Genomic DNA, 22,419 nt, shown 5'->3' on the forward strand with positions numbered 1-22,419 from the left:
AAATGCTACTAAATGCACATGTACAGTACTGTATATATTTCAAATTCAGGTTTTTTTTACACTTTGTACCTTAAATTCCAATTGTATTTAATAAAGCTGTATTATAAAAATAACAACATTTCATCTGCAAAATAATTTGGAGTTGAGTAATTATACATTTCTCACACAAACGTATTGTACAATAGCATCAGTGTGGCTGAAGGTCTGATGACATTTTTGAAACCATTGCTTTGATTCTGATGTATTGCTTTGATTCTGATGTATTGCTTTGATTCTGATGTATTCTTAAATTACAGCAGGATCTTTGTTTCAGTCTAAAGCAATCACTTTTGTTACAACAGTTCTTTGGCTGTCAGAACTGGCACAGGGCATAACAATTCTCTTAGGTTTATTGTTACCAAACATTACACTTTCATTCTGAAATACAGCTCTGTAATTGTGACACAGTTCTTGTACTTTTCCCTTGGAACTTTCCATATAGTGCTAAAATAGGTTTAGAGGACAGCTATTATTTGATTCATAGCAAAACGCCATACAAAGTTATTAATGATAGATCCTTGGTCAGCATTTCCAAGGAGCTACTCCTTAAAGAAGCACTCGGGGCCACAGTATCATGAAAGATAATCAGATATTTAATTTCATCACTTCTGCTGGGAGTGAGTCAGTACTTGAATTCATTACTAGAGAAGAGATTCAGAGCAGCCCTGCAGAGAAGGACTTGGGGGTGCTGGTGGATGAGAAAATGAACATGAGCCAGCTGCAGTGTGCGCTTGCAGCCCAGAAAGCCAACCATATCCTGGGCTGCATCAAAAGGAGTGTGACCAGCAGGTCAAAGGAGGTGATCCTGCCCCTCTAGTCTGCTTTTGTGAGACCTGACTTGTAGTACTGTGTGCAGTTCTGGTGTCCTCAACGTAAAAAGGACGTGGAACTGTTGGAACAAGTCCAGAGGAGGGCCACGAGGATGATCAGGGGACTGGAGCACCTCCCATATGAAGATAGGCTGAGAAAGCTGGGGCTGTTCAGCCTGGAGAAGGGAAGGCTGCGTGGAGACCTCATAGTAGCCTTCCAGTATCTGAAGGGGGCGTGTAGGGATGCTGGGGAGGGGCTCTTCATTAGGGACTGTAGTGGTAGGACAAGGGGTAATGGGTTAAAACTTAAACAGGGGAAGTTTAGATTGGATATAAGGAGGAAATTCTTTCCTGTTAGGGTGGTGAGGCACTGGAATAGGTTGCCCAGGGAGGTTGTGAATGCTCCATCCCTGGCAGTGTTCAAGGCCAGGTTGGACGAGGCCTTGGGTGATATGGTTTAGAGCAAGGTGTCCCTGCCCATGGCTGGGGGGTTGGAGTTTGATGATCTTAAGGTCCTTTCCAACCCTAACTATTCTATGATTCTATGATTACTTTGTTCTCATTAATTTAAACTTCTCAAAAGTGGAGTTTCTCTACTGGAGAGGGAAGCAGTCCTGCTTGACTGGCTGCCAACTCCACATTTTAGTTTGTTGTCAGCCTGCCCTTTGCCTGTTGTTTCCCACCACACAGAAGTCAAAGGAGGGAAGATGTTTCAAATCAAAGGCCATCCCCAGCTCCTACTCAACAACCTTTCAGGGGTCCTGTGCCACTTACTTGGCTCAAGTGCCAAGCTGGGAATGGCTCCTGTTGCCAAGCTGGACATTGTATTAGGACTGCGAGAATTGACACAAGCTTGCTGATAGTTCTGTAAACCTTTGTGCAACATGGCAGAGCCAGGTTCCCTAGACCCCTAGGTCACAATTATTTAAAGTGTTGATATTACTTATTTAAATGCAGCTTGAGTAGAAAATGCAATTCATTTCATACTTCTACTCTGTCCTGAAGAGAGCTTGGCTTTTGCCCTGAAACAGTAGATTTCTTTTATACCTTTACACTTCTTGGCTGAATTGCTAGATGAATAGCAGCTCTACTGATACTTCTTAACAGCCAATGTGAGCTGTCTTCATATCCTACTGCAAAATAACTCACTGCTGCCCTGTTCTATAAGCACTGCCTAATAATCCACACACACTTAAAAAATAATTGCCATCACAAATGCTGCGTTTCAAAAATGTTCCATGAGGCATCTTGATGAGAGCATAATCAGCAGAATTTAACTATGGGTAAAATCCCTGCAGGATAGCTTCTCACCCATCTGTCAGTGGCTTCTCAGCACTCAGCAGGACAAAGAATAGATTTCTCCCCTTAAAAGAACATTCTTTCCCCTTTCTGAAGTAATTTTGTACTTAGTTTGGGTATTGGTAGACTTGTGCTTCAGCTGCTTGGATCTGCTCCTGTAGCTCTGTTCCTACTTAAAAGCTAACAAGCACTGGCCTAATACTAATGTTTCCTTTTAGAAGCCCCTCTATATGGACTTGTCTCAGGACCAGGTGAAATCCTATGGCAAGATAAAGGGCTCTGTTTGGTATGTTAGAAGTTTTAATCTCCAGGCTGGTGAAGCTGATTGGCTGCACTAGAGCTGAGGTAAGAAAGACCAGCATGTATCCAAACAGCAGAGATGGGAATAGGGAGCAACATCAAATCTTGCTAAAATCTGTTAGAGCTGCCTTTTCCACCATTCACTTTGCATCTCTTAAAGTTGCAGCAATGCTCTAGGCAAGGTGGAGTGGGCAGATACAAAAGGTTATACAGCCAGACAGAAATTATTAAAATGTCAAGAAATGGCAACTGCATGGAGAAGGAGTTGGCCACATGGCCTGTAAGAAAGAATTTATGTAGGAATATTTGTTGTTATCTATTAGGGACAGAGAGTGATGCAGGAAACCAAAACCAAAGAGAACCCACGTGGCACAGCCACTATCTGTCACTGTAAGCTTGGATGGATTTTCATGAAGGAAATGGGATTAGAGGGAGTACAGTTTGTGCTGGAGATAGTGCTCTTAGATCAGTCATGCAAAGCTGTGAGATCATAATCCAGAGGCATTAGAATATTTTCAAGAAATAAAAGTAATTTAGAAATACAGTAGAAAAATACAAGAATAAAAAACAGTTTAGAGAAAAAGATGTACAACTAGAGACTTTTATACCCTGATAATTAAAACCCACCAGGGAATCCACCTCTTTGGTTAAAAGGCCTATTGCTTGTGTGCGCCACGTGAGGCCTCCTGTTTGAGAGGGCTGGAGGTGGGCAGGAATGGGCACCCATCCTGTAAGCTGCGTTTGGTTCATGGGACCTTCTTTCATCTCGGCGTGGTTTTTCAGACTGAAGAACACTGTGGAATGTAACGTTGTGCTCGTATTGTTCCTTCATCTGTTGTATCTTTTGTCGAGGGACATGATGAGTATTTCTTCTGTAGAGTCGACATTAACAGAAGATACAAGTATTTAGCTGCCTGTGTGTTAGAGGTCATCTGAAGCTTGCTACAGTTCCCAACATGTTCAGGATAATGGTTCACATCCCCACTGATCTGTTTCTGGCCCTGTTTTCCCAAACTGTTGTATTCTTCCACATACTTCTTAAAAATATTATGTCACAACTGAAAAAGGTAACCCAAGTATTTTTGTGGGTAGCCAGGACACAAGAAGTTAGACAAATGCTTTGAAATGAGAGTGCCATGTAGAAGACCTCTGTATTATATAATGCATATATATAGTGTGTATACAGTTTTGCTGAAGTTTCTTGTTAATGGTTTGATAGCCTCAGGGTGAGCTTTTGTACATCTGGCTGTAAATAGCCCAGGCACTGACTTAAAATCACCATGTATAGAGGTTAAAATAATGTTGTTGCTTTGTCTGAGCACAGGTGGATTAAAATCATACCTGGTGTGGTTCAGGCTCCAGGGTAAATGACATGTTTGAGAGGGAGGGGAGCTCAAACACGCAGGGCTTTCTGGATAGACCAGAAACAGCTGCATTCTCTCAACACATAAGTAACAATTGTTTTTTCCAAAGACTACTCCAAATTTCTGTGAGTTTGCAAACTCAGAATATCTTTAGTTTTGCCATTTAACTCTATAAGGCACAATTTGTAATTGAGGCCCTGCAGCAGGCAGTGCCCTCACCCATGCCACCTGCGCCCAGTAACCAGCACAAACTGTATTGCTGGTGAGGATGCAGTGTGGGACCACAGCGGAAGCAACCATCAGCTGTACTTGAATCATCTGCCGAAGAGCTGTTCCAGACTGAGAATATTTGGATTAGCACTGCAGTGCTGCTGTAAAAGCCAACTTGCTTCCTATGATTAATAAAGTACAAGCTACCAAGTAGCTCAACCTATAATAAGTGATTAGTAGTAAAATCTGCCTCTGCAGCAATGCCCTCCAAATGCTCCCAGCTGGTGCTTGTGAAGCAAGAGCTGACGCTTGCAGTTGAATGCGAAAGCGTAAGTGCCCTCACCTGCCTTCAGCCCCTCCGCTGCCACCTGGAGTATCCTGCTGTACCCTGAAGCCACAAGTACTGTGCAGGGCCACCACCCTCTGCCGTGTGTCACACACAAAAAGGTGCAGCACTGATTTTTAACTTCAGTTCCTAGCTGGTACAAAACGAGTAAATTGGTTGAGATTAAATACCTGTGCCCTGTTTTCTTGCAGTAATAAGTTATCATGTGTTAGCTACTGGATGTAGTAGATGGGAGTGCACTATTCATTCACTGTAATGCACTTTACATCAGGTTGGTTAAAGACTAGGAAATTAGCCTGCGTGGGTTTTTTTCTCACTGATGTAACCATTAACCCTGCAGCCACTAGCAAAACAGAGTCGTATTTGGCTCCCTCTGTATCCTACCACACCACACAGCATTGATACATTCATTGTATCCCTTCTGTGTATGCATGAAAGATCCTCTAGAGCTCCATTTATTGCCCACACTTAAGCACCGTACACAATGGTGTTACAGCAAGACCATGTTTGTTATGGTTAGATTTTTTAAGAACAAAAGCCTGAGTATTGTCTGTAGTGCTTGGACATCTTTTTGTGCCCAGAGAGAGAGAGAGGGTGCTGCTCAAAATACAGAATGAAAATTAGGGTTCCAGCTCCAAGAAGCTTGCCATATAAATACACGCTTCAGGGGGGGTTGCTTTTTCTACTGCCTGGCTCACTTCTCGGTCAGGCTTTTTAAGGGCTGAGTTCACTACAGGCCAGGTACTGAGTGACAGACGTTTTCCACAACAACCCTTCTGTTGTCATTTGCTAGGTTACTTTCTAGCGTATATGAAGAGGGCTGACATTTCTCAGATCACATAAATAAAATGAGAAGCTGTCTGCTGTATCAAAAGAGATGTACCTTGTCAGTTCTTGAACATTGAACTTCCAGGGTGTATCTGGTTCTTGGAATACAACTTCATACCCATTTTCACGTGCCTAAAGAAGGACACAGAAGTGTTAGATACATGGCTGCCAAGCTCAGGAATAGCCAATCTTCTAGACCCCCAGAGATTTTATCTAAGAGATGTACCATATGTATCAGGAGCCAGAAACAGGAAGATAACCATGAGTCGCACCAAGGTGCTGCTCTGAGGCCCAGCTAGTTTGTTTTCTTACAATCAAAGGGTTTGGGTCTCCCAGGAAAACTTGCCTCAGCCTTGCCCCAGTCCCTGTCCCTCCACAGCAATGGCATCCTAGCACTTGAACACTTTGGAAGCCACCAATGGTTCAAGAGCTGCAGGTTGGCCATGCAGCCTGGAGCTTCTAGAGTGTGAGGTCAGCATCTATCAGATGTGCTATTTCCAGCCACTGAGTCTACATGCTTCAGGTTTTTCCAAGGTAGAGCAATATAGCATGTTGCTTTATATTAATGTACACACACACAAATGTACATATGTGTATTTAATACAGGGTTTGATTGCTTTTGTCTTGATTTGTCGGAAAGGTGTCAGGGAAATCTGCTCACCTTTTTATACTTTGCCTTTTTATACCGTTTACCTTTTTGTACTGTGCTCTCATGTGCTTCTGAGTCACCCACAAGCACTCATAACTGCTGCTGGGGTGACATGCCCCAGCTCTCCAGCACCACTAGAAATCCCTGCCTCTTTTGTGCTCCCATTACAAGCAGCACTTACACACGAATTTCTTAACTGACAAGACCATAACCCAAGAATAGAAGTGAGAGCAGACAGGCCACAGTATAAAACTCCACTAAAATATTGCCATCTTTGCCAGAACTCCTGACAAGAGATACCAGTGCATCTTCAGAAGCGATTTATGGTTTACTTTTTGCAAGTCATAAACTAAAATTGTAAGTAAGCCATATCTTGCTATATTTGTCAACAGATACATAGGTTGGGAACTGTTTAATTCATGTCACTGCTGAGGAAGAAGATGACATCCTGATTGCCAAGAAGAGGGCAAGTTTGAAAGACTATCGATCTTTTCAAGTAACTTTGCCTTCACTGAGCTATGTAGTGGACTAGATAAGACAGCTACACTGGCACTTCTTCCCCTACTTCATCACAATATCAATCCTAACTATAGAGAACTAAGGGAAAATGGAAGTAAGTGTTCTTAGCCACATTAAGAACCATTTCAGTCAGATCATCTCACGAATGTCATAGCTGAGCATATAAAAGCAATAAATCAGAGCTTTCCCTACCATTATCACATACGGCTTCATTTCCCAAGCATGGATGTTGGTATTATCAATAATAACCGGGCTTTTCCCATTCTTCATTGCTTTGCGTGCTGTAATGTAACACATTAAGTAAAGCTAAAATGTATTAAGTAACAGGCTGAGCCAGGTCTCACTACCACAGCATCCTTTCTTTGCCCACCACTAGCACCCTTGTTTCCCCACCATTTGGTGCAGCTGCCACCCAAATGGGAGCAGCGGTTGTGCCCCACAGGTGCTCTCCTAGAGGAGGTGCTGCAGCCACTGGCTCTGCTCAGTGGTACAAGCTGAAGCTCTCATAAAACATACTTAGTAGTATCATAGCACTGTGTTTAAAACAGCTAAAAATGTCTGTCATTTGCTAAAGATCCCTGCTACAAGATCTGAAAGTATGTTTGCCATTGCTAGAAATGAATTCAGAGCGCAGCCTCAAAAGCACATTACATTTTTCTTACTGAAGTAGAGACCTGGGTTGTTTCATTCTCAAACTTATAATTAGGTTTGCAAGTTTTCCTCCTGGCTATCACTAGTTCCCCCACTGCAACACCCCCTTCCAAGTCAGGACAGACATCTAATAAGTTACAGCCCCACGGCTGTGGTGCATACAGCTGTAATGAGCCACTCCTGGGCTGGTTATCTGCAGGCCAGCTGCTGGTACCTAATAGTCACTGGTTTACTTATTAAAATAACATCTATCAATCACCAACAATTTTATCACTTATAAGCCAAAGGAAATAAATTCAGAAGTGGTAAATGTATTTTCCTAACCAGTACCCAGGAACTGCAGTATGACACCACTTCCAGATGTTTTCTTTTGGGGGCTAAATTGAAAGACGGACTGAAAAGCAAAACTGTTCTCTAAAACCCCTGGATCGAGTTCAGTCACCTCTCTTTTGGTTCCATTTGTGTGCATCCTCTAGGAAGTCAGGCTCAAACACATATACACCATTTTCAATGAAGAAGTCATCAGTACTAAGAACTACAGCACTGGGATAGTCACGTTTCAGTTGTCTGAAACAAAAAAACAAGATGACAGAAGGATTAGTATAGGCTAATGCACAGCTTTCACAAAGCCCATCATTAACATTTTATGAATGCTCTGCAGATAGTGATTCATTTGTAAAATCCCAGTTTAAAGGATCTGACAGTAATGTCATCAGTATGTGGACACACAGAAGGAAAAGAATGGAGCTTAAAGGTGTGGCCCTGATTTCTTTAATTCAGCAGAGAAATCTACACACAACATGCAAGTCTTCAGTCACCTCATATATTCAGCTTTCTTCTGAGTTAGAATCATAGAATAGTTAGGGTTGGAAGGGACCTTAAGATCATCAAGTTCCAACCCCCTGCCATGGGCAGGGACATCTCACACTAAACCATGTCACCCAAGGCCTCGTCCAACCTGGCCTTGAACACTGCCAGGGATGGAGCATTCAAAGGTTATCTGAGAAGGTATGATTGTAAACACAAAAAACCCCAAACCAAACCTGCTAATCCTGTGGAAGTTGATCTCAAAAGACAATTTGACAATAAGAGTTTTGCTGTAGAGAGATTTCTGAAGATAACTAGGAGGAATTATCTGTCATTTAGTTAAGGTGGTCTGTATTGCCACTGCTCTGGCTGGCTGGGATTTTGGGGTTTAGTTTGAGGTTTTGGGGTTTTTTTTTGTGGGTTTTTTTTTGTTGTTTTTTTTTTTCAACAAAGCACATAATACTTTTTTTTTTCTTTTTTTAATTTGCAAACGCGTACCTGTGTGATTAGCCAATATTTCTTAGTATTTCTTGCAACTTCATGGGTTTTTTCTGCTTTTCAGTTGTCTCTGTTTTACTTAGTCCTCCTTTTGTAGAGTTGAGTAGTTTTTATTTATTTTCAGCATTTAAGCAGGTTTTATAAACAAGTCTGAGCTGTCTGGATTGGCAGCCCCAAAAACAATAGCAGGGCAACCCCTCTTCTCTTCACACCAGTGTGCATCCCACAGCGATGCTTGTTCAGCCCTGGGATACCCATAGAGGGCAGATGCGTGTCCTGCTGTAAGCTGACTAGCTGCCTCATGGACAGTGACTGGCTTTAGGAGGTGGAAGTGCTGGCTCATGTGCTGGTTTAAATAAGAAGCACTCCTCTGCCAGTCCTTAGTGGGCATGAGAAAAGACCTTAGTGCAAAATTGTGTCCCCATTTTTGTGTAACCCAGATCTGTGTCCAGATTCTTCAGTGAAAAAAAACAGCAGTGTTATGGGATGAAATCAGGGAGATTTTATCTGCATAAAACCAAGGAGAGCCCACAGCATAATCTCACTACTCACTGTCTTCCTAAGGCTCAAAACATCTCTGGAAAAGAAAGTAAGGTCAGCTGAGGAACCCTGTGGCTTTCAGACATGAATGCTGCTGCCCTGCTATCTCACACCACATGTGGTCTCCAGTCCTAGGACTCATTTCAGCTTCCCTGGTTAACTTCTTCTTTTCCATCCCCACAAGCTGCAAAACAACTATTTCTCAATGTCTTATCTAATTGAGCAACAGCAAGAGAAAAGGTGCCTCTAGGTTATCAGTGAAAAACAGACACAGACAGAAAAAACTTAATTCCAGCCCTGCCCCAACCATTTACTTGCCAATTTTACCCTAATCCGCCTGCCAGCAGCAGCTCTTCACTAGGATTGCACTTCACATTTAGCCAAATAAAGGTCAGCTGTTGACTTTGTTCTACCTCCACTGTAACTTCTACCATCTGCTGAGGAATTAATACCATTTTGTGTTAGCAACCACAAGGCTCATGGCTGTTGGGACTGGGTTGTAGCCCCTGTTACGTATCATTTAGCACCCACATATTATCTTCCAGCTCCAAAGAGAGTTTTTACTCACATAATCACTGCTGGGCAACCAGATCTAACAAAAGTCACACTGCAAAATGTTAGCAAAGAGTCAAATTACTTTGCTTTATTTTTGATCCCAGGCAAAGAATTCTTGTAATGAAAAGCATAGGAGCACCTAATGCACACCTGGTTACTCCTGTGCTGATGAACAGAGGGGTTCAGCTCTCACTGCAGTTCAGCACCTCACCTTTCCCTCTGCTCTACCCACTGCATCACAGCCTCTTCTTAAAAACTTGGCTGTGCTAAAATACATGTTGGCCCTTTAGCTACCAATAGGCACATAGAATTGTACACATTAATAAAGGATCTCAAGGGGTTTTTTTCCTGCTCAGTGTTTCCTTTAAAAATGTTCCTGACCAATGCAATTTTAAACAATTATTTTCTTAGCATACACCTTAATGAATTTTTAACACGTATATATGCAGGATCGCATGAGGGCTTTGATGTTGACTGCTAAGCAATCTGAATAGTACATGATTATCTATAAACTCAGTCTACTGTCCTCATATCACTGGTAATTAAAGTAGATAAAACTTGCGCTTCAAAGGAGAAAAAATAGGACACAAAATGTGCTAACAGCTATGAATTACGGTTACATTTGCTATATTCATACCAAACAAACTCCTACTAACAGCAACATAAGAAAACATTAAGTGGAAAAGGTGTTTCACCTTCTGCTTATTTTGCTGGTTTTCACTTTTAGCTTTCTAAAACACCCAAACTGACACTGATCACTTTCTCTAATCACCTATTGCCTGTGAAGGTTTTTCTGTCCCTTATACGTTCAACAGGCCCCCAAATCTCTTTAGTGTGTTCCTTCAGAAATAAGCTTTCTATGACCTACACAGGCCCACAAGTGGGTTGACAAGAAGGGGTTTACATAACCACATCAGGCGTCTAATCCCTGTATGCAATAAATACACCTTTATTTTAGCAAAATATACACCAGCTGTGCAAAATGGGAGGATTTGTGCCCAGTGTTATTAATTATTACATTGTGAGCAGCACTGTTAAAAGAAAATTACCCAGTGCTGTTAGATCCATAAAGTGTAAAGCATACTGAGGAGGAAAAGCAAAATGAAATCTCTTTGCAAGACCAAAGGGTACATATGAGCTATGTTTGCATTTCTTATAAAAAGCCATTGAACTCAAAGGGCTGCACTGTAATAAGCAGGACCTGTCAAAGGTTCAGTGTTAATTTGCCTACTTGGGACATCTAATTGCATAGCGTCACAGCTCTCTACCTTGCAGTAAATACAAAGTAGGATATGCTCTGTATCTTGCTAAAGAGAAGTTTGCTGCTGGTTTGGAAAATACAAAGGATAAGAGAAGATGGAGAGTCCCTTTTACAGGTAGTTGCATGGAAAAGATGAGGGGTAATAGACACAAATTACCACTGGGGAGATTCTGATTGGACACAAGAGGAAAAAATTTCACAGTGAGCACAATCAGCCATTGGAATAATCTCCATTGGGAAGTGGTGGATCCCCCAGCATTGGACACTTCTAAGATTCAGCTGGACAGGGTGCTGGGACATCTAGCCTAGTCCATGCTTTGCCTTAAAAGGTTGGACCAAATGATCCTTGAGGTCCCTTCTAAGCTGATGTTCTATGATTCTATACTGTTGCATTTCTGTTTGACCAAAGCAGCACTGTAACAGCTGCCTCAGTGAGTAGAGTCTCCTCTATTATTCAGCTATGATCTGTTCCCATGCTTTATACAATTTTAAAGTCCCTTTTTTCTAAAGAGCATCTTCAGTGCTTTCAAACCATCATTTCAGATTGTAACTATATGCATAGACAAAAAGCAAATATTCAGGATTTCAACTAGCTGGATGCATTAGAGTACTTGGGAGAAGTCTCCATGATCACTAGTAATATTACTGGAGAGAAAAAAAAACCAGAACAGTATTCCATAGGCGGTCAAGTTTTTCCATCAGAAAATTTGAAAATTGATTGATTTCTGGTTTGGAAGGAACATTTGCAGTGCTCAGAGGGCAACAGGATGGTTTGTTGGCTAGATCTCTGAGCCAGTAAAATTCTCAGTCTACTTCCAATGTAACTGAGACCGAAATACATAGGTACTGAGGCCACATGCAACCACTTGCTGTGGTCACTTTTCCCAGTGTAAAGCATTTCTGTGACATTTGAAAGCCTTCAGTTTCAACAGAAAATGAGAACTATGAGATCTGGAGCACATGCCCAGCACTAGCACTGAAACACTGTTGTGTTTCAACAACAGCGTGGTGAGGACTTTGCCCTACTCTACCAACAGCTCTGTTGGCAAAGCACCCACACGCCTGGGTGTCTCACCTACAGTGAGTAGAGTGGATGTACTCTGCATGGGATCAGGCTGCAGGTCACATTTGGTAAATACATTCAGGAGAATCGCCTGTTAGTGTTTACATTGTGTTGCCTGGTGCTGCAGAGCTGAAGTCACAGAATCACAGAATCAGTAGAATCATTTGGGTTGGAAGGGACTTTAAAGCTTATCCAGTTCCACCCCCCTGCCGTGGGCAGAGACACCTTCCTCCAAAGCCCCTTTCCAAACTGGCCCTGAGCACTGTCAGGGATGGGGCAACTTCTCTGGACAACCTTTTTGTTTGCTTTTGCAAATAAATAATGACCTTCCTCCTCCTCCAGCAGGATCTTGCCCTGAGCTTTGCTGCAGTAGTTTTCTGCAGACATAGCATGGCTCAGCACGTTGTGGTCACCAACACCAAACGGTACACAACGGGGGAATAGCACATCTCAGAATTTTGGTAGCACTCTCCTTCCATAATGTGGGCAGAGTTCATGGAGAGGTAAGAAATACCATTTTTACAGCTGCCCTTTGATCTGTGGACTGCTGAGCAGCTAAATGCAATGATATCATTAACAGGGACTAGAAACAGAGTGAGCTCCTCAAACGCTCATTTCGCAAGGGACTAAAACAATACTTACAACTGCTTTGTAAATCTGCCATTAATAATTAATCTTGTAACCAAAAAGCACATAGGTGAGTCAGTTATTTGCACTGCCTGAGAATATGGCCTCAAACCATTATGCTCTGTATTAAGAGAAGACCCAGCCCCTTCTGAAGGAGAACTTACACAACTTCTTTCGGGAGAACACATTTGGGTGCCAGTAAAAACACTGCATTTGGCTGTTCATTAAAGAACTTGGTCTTACCCAAGTCCTGTGAGGCAGAAAGCACAGTGCGACAGAAAGGACTGTACTGACAAGAGGAAACTGTACATTAACACAGTATTTCACACACCTTCCACAGCAGGGCCCTTCCTTTGGCAGCCCATGATCCCAACGTCTGTTTCTCACCCAAGCAGAGGAAGAAGACAGCGAGTGTTCCTCTTTTGATGGAGAGTGGGTGAGTGGCACCAGAAGCCGTGAGGTACCGGCCCGTGAGGTCTTGCAGTACTAGATTGTGGCTATGCTGCAAATCATGCTCATTGCGGTGCCATCTCCTAGCACTCCCCGCCAGGGCTTTCCACCTATTTTTAGTCAGTCTTGGAGCTGCTGGGGAGTGGACTGGTCTGCCCACTTTATACACCCTATAGGTCTGACCAGGAATGCTGGACACCATGAAAACACAAGTCAGAGTTGTCAGTTTTGACAGTCAGAGAGGAAGTGCTTTACTGTGTTTGTGATCAACCACGAACAAATCCAAGACAAAACAAAAACAAGCAAACAAACAAAACCCACCACCAACAAAAAGGGACTAGTCTGGCACTTCTTAGAGAAGAAACAGCTGCCCTGGAGTGAGTGATTAGTCCATCTTAATATAAACATCCCTTCTGGTACTGCCCACTCCGAACAACAACATTCACAGTTGTACAGGCAGCGCTTCCCCAAAGCGGTTACAGGCAGCTGGAGCAGAAAGGCTCTGAGCGGTTCCTGGAGCAGAGGTTTCCAAACTGCTGTTCTTACTCGTCGGGGGTCCTGCGAGGCTCCCACCTCCCCCTGAGCCAGAACCAGCTCTGGACCGGTGCCTTCGCGCGGTTCATGACAGTGTCTCCTGCTCGGGGGACCCCGCGGTGCCGCTCCCGGCACACGGACCCTGCAGAGGGGCCCGCCGGGAGCCGAGCCGCGATCGCAGGAGGAGAAAGGCAAAGGGCTGCGGACCCACCGCCTTACCTGGCCAAGGTGCTCTTCCCGGAGCCCGGCAGCCCCCGCAGCAGCACCAGCCGCCCGGAGAACCGGCCCCGCCGGGGCTGCAGGCTGAGCCCCCCCAGGGCCTGCAGCAGCCGCTCATCCATCGCCGGCCCCGGCAGAGAGCGGGGCGGGAGTAGCCGGGCCCGGCCCGGCCCGGCCCGCAGCGGCGGGGAGGAGGAGGGAGCCCGGGCAGCCGCTCCGGAGCCTGGCCCCAGGGATCATTCCCCCGGCCCCCGCCGCGGCTTGTGTCGTCCACTGACGGGGTGGTGGGGGAAACCCGCGTCCCTCGGTGGAGGGAGACCTGGAATCTGCCCCAGGCTCCCGAGACCTTCCCCCGTGAAAACGAAAGCTGTCTGAAGGAGAAGTATACAGGAAAGAAAAGACATTGGCTGCTCATACCGCAAAACCGTGCAGTTACGGCCTTGGACTTCTACCCAGAACGTTAGCCCAAGAAACCATCTTTCATAACGTAAAAATTAACTCCCAAGTCCTCAAAAGTGGGAGAACACAAGCCAGAGGTGAAAGCGTTCAGTCCCCTGTGCTGTCCACGTGTATTGGTCATACCAGAAAGGGAATCACCACAACTCTTCCGAGGAGTGTGGCTATGAACAGGACACCAGATACAGATGGGGTCTCTTTTCTTCCTTCCCTCTTCCCCTTCCTGACTGTGATGGAGTCCACCCCACCACAAAGGCAGGCAACGATTCCAAGCAGCTGTAGCCAAACAACTGCCCTGCACCCGTGACCCTGTGCACCACGCTCACTTTTTTCAAATACATTACCAACAAATACAATATCAACTTTTTTCAAATACATTATCACACAAGAAAAACTATAGGGAGTTTAATAAGATTTATTTCCCCTAAAGAAAATCTGATCTGCTTTAAGTTGATCACCACACAAGCCAAAGACATGATTTCCAGTTTCCAGTAAACCCAGTAACAGCTGGCATGGCATCACACTCTTCCTCTCAGAGGCACGTGCAGTATCAACTCCAGTTTGGTTAAAAGGTGGCCTCAGGCATGCCACAGGGACACACCACCACCAAACTACAACACTGAAGCTTTGGGGTTTGAAGTTTGCAAACAGTGCTAAAGAGAGATCAGGAGGCAGCTTATCTCCCTGGATGTGGCACACCAAGACTAGCTGAAGCAAGTGGGAAAAAATAGTGGTAGGAAAGAAGATACATAAACTTGAAAACTCAAGATACCCAAGGGGGTTTAAAGTAAACTTAAACTGACTTAAACCGTACTAAGAGATGAAACACCTTTTGTCCATACAAGAGCACTGTGAGATTTTTAGAATTACTTTAGTTTTAAGCAATCTGGAAGGTCGGTATTCAGTAACAGAATATACAGGCATTCAGATTTCTCTCTCAATAAACAGAAGTAGGAAGAAAATATTTACCTTAAGTGACATTTTCTTGAAATCAAACTAACTTGCCTGCTGCCAGTGGGACATCAGGTAAGTCTGAAGCTGTGGCTATGGCCAGCATGAATTACCTTCCTTCTCCCTGTGACATTTTGTGTAACATTCTGCTGGTAGAAGGGCAGCACGTTTCCAACCAAGGAAAGTAAAAATCACACAAGTACATATGAAATGCATAAAAAAAAGTAGAGCTGGTACAACCTTAATTTAGAGCTACAAACATCTTTAACTGCTTACACTTATATGCAGGATTTGTTTAAGTGGAGAGTGGGGTCACATCAGCAATTCAGAGCACAGTGGAGCTTCAGCATGACTGCAGTTGGGTACCAGCTTTTCAGCTGATGCACATCAAAAAGGGTGCAGGGAAAGAGGGAGAAGAGGAGGTGAATAAACAGTTGAATCAATATTCTGGATCTGGAGGCTGTGTAAATGGGAAATACTGTTTTTGGTGAGTACACACAACCTAAGCTTCCTTGTTTCTCCTCTTCCAATTGATCTTTTCTCATCTTTTTCACCATGAGGTTATAGTTGTCTTTTCTGTCACTCCCTCTCACTACAAAGTAATTTCCAGCCTTATGCAGGTCTCAATTGACAAAGGTTGCCCTGATTAATTAACTGGGTGTAATTTTATTTGTCCTTTCACCTCCCTCCATTCTCTATTGCCTGTCTCACCTTCTTTACTTGCTATTTCCGCAAGCACTCATGATTTTTCATGGGATTAAATTCATCACCTAACTAGTTTAGCTCACTCTGCACATGTAAGTATCTCCACCTTTCCTGATACCTGTGTAGGCCTTACATAGACATTTCCATGAGCAAAAGTTTAGATTTTATTGTCAGGGGTTCATTCATTTCTGCTGCTCATCTCCCACTGGAAATCAATACTCATGTTATTGGGACAATTTCCTCAGTAACAGAACTGCTGTTAGTAAGGTTACTCTTCTAGTTGAGGAATGAACACTGTGCTTAATTTTGAGGGGAAAACCACAATATTAAAGAAAAAAAAAAAGAGGAAACAACTGCTTCAGGCTTAAATCATAAGAATGTAAGTAAAAAATAGCAAAAGCAATACTACTAATGGAAATATCAAATCACTCATTATCAGTGCTTATAAGGCTTATCAATCTACCACAAACCATATGCACCTCACCTCCAATGTGTCTGAACCAGATCTACAGTGAATTTTCTCCTTATTTCTATAGTCCCAAATAAGTGTAGTTGAAGGGAAGCACTAAGCCTAGTTTTAGGAGAAAAAGTGGTTAAGTTGTGCACCTCTGGGTGAAGGAGTAGGAGTTACTGATGAAAACAGTCCACCTGAGGTTGTAAACAGACTGGGGTGTGATTATGACTGGCAGGATGAAAAGCAAAAGTAGGGTAAGACATATAACAGGCACCTTTCCCTGCAGGTAGGCATCACTACCAGTTCGTGTACCAGCTGATGTGGCAACATCTTGGATCCTGGTACAAGTGAATTAAATACCAGAGTCTGAAGCTCACACCTCATGCAGACAGACATCTCCTTTCTGCTTACAGGTTTCTTATCTCAATCTCTTTGTACCACACTCAAGGATGTGCTAAGAAGGTATAAATCCCAAAGGGCTTCAGAAAGTGACCCTATGGTACACACAACAGAGTTATCTCAATTTTGACTTTTCATACGTGGACAGAGAGGTTGCTGTCAGGGGGCTGTGGAGAAGGTAGCCAGAGATTCATGCCAAGAATCTACAGTGTTTTCTTCCTTCGAGGTTACTCCTCACGTTTAAAATCCTCGGTGGCCAACTGGAGTCCTTCCATGGTGCAATCAAAGTGAGAAGTTTCTGAAATTAAAAATAGCAGATTCTGCTGAAATACCACAACAGCACAGACTGCAGAAAGACTTTAATGGCTGCAAATCTGACTGAGAAGAGTTCACCTGTCTGATGCTTTTAAAAGTCTTACTCATAGTCAGTTGTTGGTTATTTCTTTAAAAAGTTAAAAAGAATGGAGAGGAAGCAGGTGATGGAAAGCAAAAGGAAAATAAATGCAAGAATGGAAATAAAGAAAATTTGGATGTCAAAACTAGAGACAGTAAGTATGTAGCAATCTCATGGCTGAAAAATAAAGAGAAGAGTAACAGTGGATTTTTTTCCTCTACATGTCACAAAACCACTACATAATTAATAGCTTTTCAACTGATACCACTATAGCGTAGGTACATCCCATAATTGTGTTGCAAATCTTTCCCCTTATATTTACTTGGGACCTCACAGGCCTCCAAGTTACGCAGCTCATGGGAGCCATCAGCAGAGCCTGATGGTTACTCTTGTCTGAGAGCTCCAGAAACACCATTCTGGGCAGCTCTTACCCACCCTGGTAGTTGTACTATCTGCTTAAGTAAACTGTAGGCCAGGTTTTCCTGGTGAGCACTGTAAAAGGCAGGTGAGGTTTTCTGGTCACAATTCTGTACACTTTTTCATGTCTTTTTTTTTTTTTTTCATTTTTTTAAATTAGTGGTTAAATGTCAAAGGATAAACTATTTTTTTATTATCATTGTATCAAAGTAGCAACTGGAAGAGGCTATGGGATGGTTGGTGACAGCCAGCATGTCTTCACTAACGGCAAATCATGCCTGACCATCTTGGTGGGGGCAGAGCAGTTGATGTTGTCTGCCTGGACTTGTACAAAGCATTCAACAGTGTCCACATGACATCCTTGCCAAAAGACTGTCCTTCCTGTCCCAGCTGTATGTTCCTGCTCCTTTGCATGTGTCCTGCTGATTACATGGCTCAAGGAAAAGTTGCTTCAGCTCACTGGTCCAGACTGAAAACTTTCTGAATGCCTCTATGCACTGGATGATTGAGTTGAACTGCCTCAGCCTGGCTGCTGAAGCATGGCGTCCAGCTAAGGGAAGTGATGGGAAGAGCACAGCCAGGGAAAGGAGGAGCAGTAATACATGTCATGAAGAGATTCATTTCATCAAAACCACAGCCTGATCGGCTGTTGTGGAGGAAGTCTTCCTGCAGGGAGTTACTGACTGCTGCACTTCACAAAGAAACATACCAGCCTTTATTCTGCAGTAGTCCTGCAGATAAATGCTTAAACTGACACTGGGTTTTGTCGTCTTGTTCTGCATTTGTATAGCACCTGGCACTCATGAGTCCTTCTCTAAAGAAAACTGGCAGGCACCACAATAATGCTGTTTTCACTGATCTCAGAGGTTTTTAACCCAGGATTTCTTGCTTAATCTCCAGAATAAATGCTGATGTGCTGCCAATGCAACTATAAGGAGCTCTCACAACAACTTGAGATCAACCTTGTGTTTTCACAGAGGAACACCAACACTGTTCATTCTACCATTTAAATAAAACCACCCTTACAGAACATGAATACAGAAGCATGATCATCGGACTAACAGATTAAGTTACACTTGGCCAGTAATGCTTAGTTTATTTTCCAATCTAAAGGGACTGAAGTGATCATACCAGGTCTCCATTTATTTTCCATGACTTTAAAAGCTTTTGGAAAGAATGCCTCAGCTTCTTTACTTCTCCTCCCCCCAGACATTTGATGAAATCAAATCCATTTCAACATTTATAGTTGTTCACTGGAGCAATTTTACAGCCACTCTGGGACATCATTCTTGGCAAGTCTGCTTTATCAGCAACCAGAAGAGAACAATTTTGTGGTGAGGAAATACAACCTTATCCCTCAAAAGCAGGGGCACTACTGGCCAGACAAGCACACCTTTTTTTTACAGCAATTACACACGCAGACTTCAGAGGACTGCTAGAATACCCACCCGGGGTCTGGCCAAGGGTTTGCATCACCTGGTATCCTGTGCCTGACAGTGAGCATGAGTCAACTGAAAACCCTAAGAAATGTGTTTTGCTTTTTGAAGATTTCTTTTCTTTTTAAATTTTCTAATTAAAACATCCTAATATTTATCACAGAATCACAGACTGGTTTGGGTTGGGAGGGACCTTAAGGATCACCTAGTTCAAACCCCCTCCCATGGGCAGGGGCACCTTCCACTAGACCAAGTTGCTCAAAGCCCCATTCAACATTGCCTTGAGCACTCCTAGGGATGCGGCAGCCACAGCTTCCCTGGGCAACCTTTGTATAAGCTTAAAACCAGTCTTTCATCTGAAGGCATGATTGCACAATACGTAGTCCCTGGTATCAGGGCTGACTGCGCATCTGCAGCAGCAGCACCCCATCTGCTCCCTGGCCCCAGAGCTTCAGCACTGAGTTGAACCTTGCAGTCTTATCTAAATTTGCCAGCCCAGAAGAAAACTATCCATTTGTTTCCTCTGGTGTTAACAAGTGAAATTGTAGCCTTCATGCCAGCCAGCAAGTGCCAGAGCTGAAAACTGGCACAGGGCTGGGAAGAGGGGTACCTCTCACTCCACTGTCTGTGGCAGCAAGCCATCACAACAGCTTGGCCTGAGGCAAAACCACAGCTTCAGAGCAGCCTAAACCTATCCAGGCTCTGGTGTCTCATCCTCTTCCTCCAACAGCCTTCAGGACTTTCCCTGACTCATTTCAGGTGGTGAACTAAAACACCAAAAAACCCAAACAAAGCAATCCCAAAGAAAACCCCCCCAAACCCCTGACTAACTTCCCTCCTCATCCCAACAGAGAGCCCTAGCCAGTTTAGCACTCCCAAGTCAAAGGCTTTGCTGAGCACCAAAGCTGCTGCAAGGAGGCTGGGACCAGGGCAATCAACCCTTACACAGGCTTCATCTGCCAGCAGGGACTTCCAGCTTAACCACCCCATCTCAGCACAGATCTTCATTGCCAAGTCCTTCTGTGCAGAGCATGCAGTGCCTTCTTTTAAAAAGAAAAAAAAGAAGAAAAGACTGAGAGTCTTTTTTCATGGCAAAATACACATTGCTTTAATTCTAGGTTCCCTAGGACTAACATAAGCCAGTCCAGTAGAGTATTAGACTGCCATGTCATGTCACAAACTGGGGTTTAACAATGCTTCATTACAGAGCAGCAGTCAGCAGCTGGCTCACAAATGCACAGGACACACCAAGACAGCACACAAAGGAAAGAAATTTCCAGGTTAAGCACAGTTTTCCTGAGGGAAGAGAACAGAGCTCTCCGAGTTTGTTTCTTTAGTATACACACCTTGTGAGATTAGTGCTGTTGGTACTGTGTGGTTCAGAGACTCCCTTCACCTTCCTACATCGGTAGTTGGTACAGGCTTATCAGCTTGTGATCTCCAATGTCATTTTTGTCATCAGTGATATAAAAACACATATAATCAAATCAACCCCCAGTCAAGAGGTTTCAATTCCATCCCGAACTATTCAACTACTTTACTTCTGTCATGAGCCTCCACCCTGAAAATTAAGGAGCCTTCTAAAATGTCAACTTCTGCTTTTGTAACTGTGCCAGCACTGAACATGTCTGTGACTCCTCCTCCAGCCACTGACTCATGCTGAGGTCAGGCACAGGACACAAACCCCTAACCAGACCTCACGTGGATGAGCTTCCAGCAGTCCTGCGGTATCTGCATGGGAATAATTTAAGCCTCAGGATTTCTTTTTTTTTCTGGCTGAATTTGCCCACGGTGCAAGTTATTCTCCTTCTACGTACCTCAGTCTGCTTGTTTTAAAACTAGAGATTAATCCATTTGCCACTTGGAACAAACCACCAATGGAAAGTTAAGCTAGCATTTTCCTGCTGGATCCAAAAGACCTTACTTCCTATCACGATCTACCTAGAATACCTCCCATAAACAAACTTAAGAAATTTTGCCAAGTTTCCAAAAATTCACAAGCCAAGCATGAACACAAATGCAATACTTTCCAATACTCAGTAGCGCACTTTGTCATACCAAATGAAAACATCCATCAAAAATTAACATTTCAATATACAGATTCCTATCGTGACCTCCTGCTGCTGATCCAGCTGAAATGCAGAACTGTCACTTCATCATAACTTGGTGAAATACTGTTTTATTGCTCATACAGTGCTCTTCACAGGTAGACCCTTTCTGGAGTCAGCACTGCTCACTACACTGAAGAGTTGAGAAAAATAGGACTGAGATGACATGACTCACAGCAGATTGCCACAGTAACCAAACTGGGAATAAAGCCCAGATCTTAGGCATCCTAGACTGCTGCTTTCACTTAACCAGGCAGGTTTTAGATTCGGGAGAGAAAATGGCTTTCATGACAATGCTGCCTTCTCTTTTCCTCATTCAGGCTTAAAACAAACTTCAAGAACCAAAACAACCCTCAACCCTGACTTGAAGAAAAAAAATCAACCAAGTTGGATGAGACTAAAGACATCTTAAAATTATAACAAACGATGTTCTTTAGTCAAATATAATACAAGAATGAAACACATTCACAAGGGGGACTGATTACCTTTTCCATCATGCAGAATTTAATATAGTCAGTCATGGCTGATGAGACACAGCATCCAGAGAGGCGGGGCCAGTGCAGGCCACAATGTTCTCCTCTATCACCCCTTGAAACAGCTCCACTACTTCAAGTGTTTCAGAAGAGTCTTGATTCTCCTGGTGATTTTTATTTATATCTTCAAGACCAATAAAATCATCTGAAAAATAAACCACTTATAAACTGCAGCCAAAGACATCTGAAATTATTTTATGTAGTTTGGCATTTATAACATGTCAAGATAGAGTACTTCTAGGACAAACTTTCATTTAATCAGAATATTCTTGATTTTCCCTTCTAAACGGCCTACAAAATAAACTAAATCTTTCATGTTTGTCTCTGATGCAGGGGGAAGACTGAGAGCAAATGTGTGTGTGTTTTCCTACTCTTATGTTTCTTCTCAGCTCTTGAAGAGCATCCTTTTCTCTTCTGTAAGAAAAAAGCCCAACTCCTCTCCTATTTTAGACAGAAAATCCTATCAGCTTCTAGGGAACTACTACTGTGTATTTCTAATCTCATTATAGAATTTGTGAAATTATACTACACTAATATGGAAATCATGGACAATGACAACCAGCAACCTTATCCCATAATGTCCACACTGCAGGAATTAATGCAAGCAGAAGTCCAAAGCTTCCCATGGATCCTGATACCTCCTCCTGCTCAACTGCACGACCTCCAAACTGGGGAGCAGCTCTGTGGAAAGGAAACTGGGGGTCTTGGTGGACATCAAGCTCAGTATGAGTGAACAGTGTGCTGCTGTGGGAAAGCCAATAGGATGCTGGGTTACATCAATGGCATCTGCGGCAACGATGTTGTTATCACACTTCACTTTTCTTGTCAGGCCACACCTGGAATACTGTGTTCAGCTTTGGTCCCCGCTATATAAAAAAAAGATGCGGACAGGCTGGAGAGGGTCCAGATTGGAGCCACAAAGATGATCAACAGATTGGGAAGCCATATGCAGAAAGGCTGAGAGAACTGGGTTTGCTCAGCCTTGAGAAAGGAAGGCC

At 43.4% G+C, this 22,419-nt stretch overlaps 1 protein-coding gene and 1 long non-coding RNA gene across 2 annotated transcripts; both read right to left on the reverse strand.

Annotated features, from left to right (window-relative positions):
- Window positions 1–2,267: 2,267 nt before the first annotated feature.
- N4BP2L1 (NEDD4 binding protein 2 like 1) lies at window positions 2,268–13,979 on the reverse strand. The gene is made up of 5 exons (XM_061374417.1): window positions 13,569–13,979; window positions 7,457–7,581; window positions 6,556–6,644; window positions 5,251–5,327; window positions 2,268–3,319 (listed from the first exon to the last, which is right to left on the reverse strand). Exons 1-5 carry the CDS (start codon window positions 13,688–13,690, stop codon window positions 3,064–3,066), a joined length of 669 nt encoding a protein of 222 aa, XP_061230401.1. The 5' UTR covers window positions 13,691–13,979; the 3' UTR covers window positions 2,268–3,063.
- Window positions 13,980–16,017: 2,038 nt separating this feature from the next.
- LOC133223570 (uncharacterized) lies at window positions 16,018–21,625 on the reverse strand. The gene is made up of 2 exons (XR_009728608.1): window positions 21,374–21,625; window positions 16,018–16,831 (listed from the first exon to the last, which is right to left on the reverse strand). It is a non-coding gene; the product is annotated as an uncharacterized LOC133223570 (long non-coding RNA).
- Window positions 21,626–22,419: the final 794 nt, after the last annotated feature.

Source organism: Neopsephotus bourkii, unplaced genomic scaffold, assembly GCF_033783945.1.
Source record: "Neopsephotus bourkii isolate Nb327-2 ecotype Australia unplaced genomic scaffold, CSIRO-AGI_Nbou_v1 NB_1638, whole genome shotgun sequence".
Lineage (NCBI taxonomy): Eukaryota > Metazoa > Chordata > Aves > Psittaciformes > Psittacidae > Neopsephotus > Neopsephotus bourkii.

Coding starts and splice junctions, on each gene's coding strand:
- N4BP2L1 (XM_061374417.1), bottom strand. CDS start 13,690: ATGGATGAGCGGCTGCTGCAGGCCCTGGGGGGGCTCAGCCTGCAGCCC. Junction 7,582..13,568: donor GGGAAGAGCACCTTGGCCAG/GTAAGGCGGTGG, acceptor TTTTTGTTTCAG/ACAACTGAAACGTGACTATC. Junction 5,328..6,555: donor TGAAGCCGTATGTGATAATG/GTAGGGAAAGCT, acceptor GTCCTTCTTTAG/GCACGTGAAAATGGGTATGA.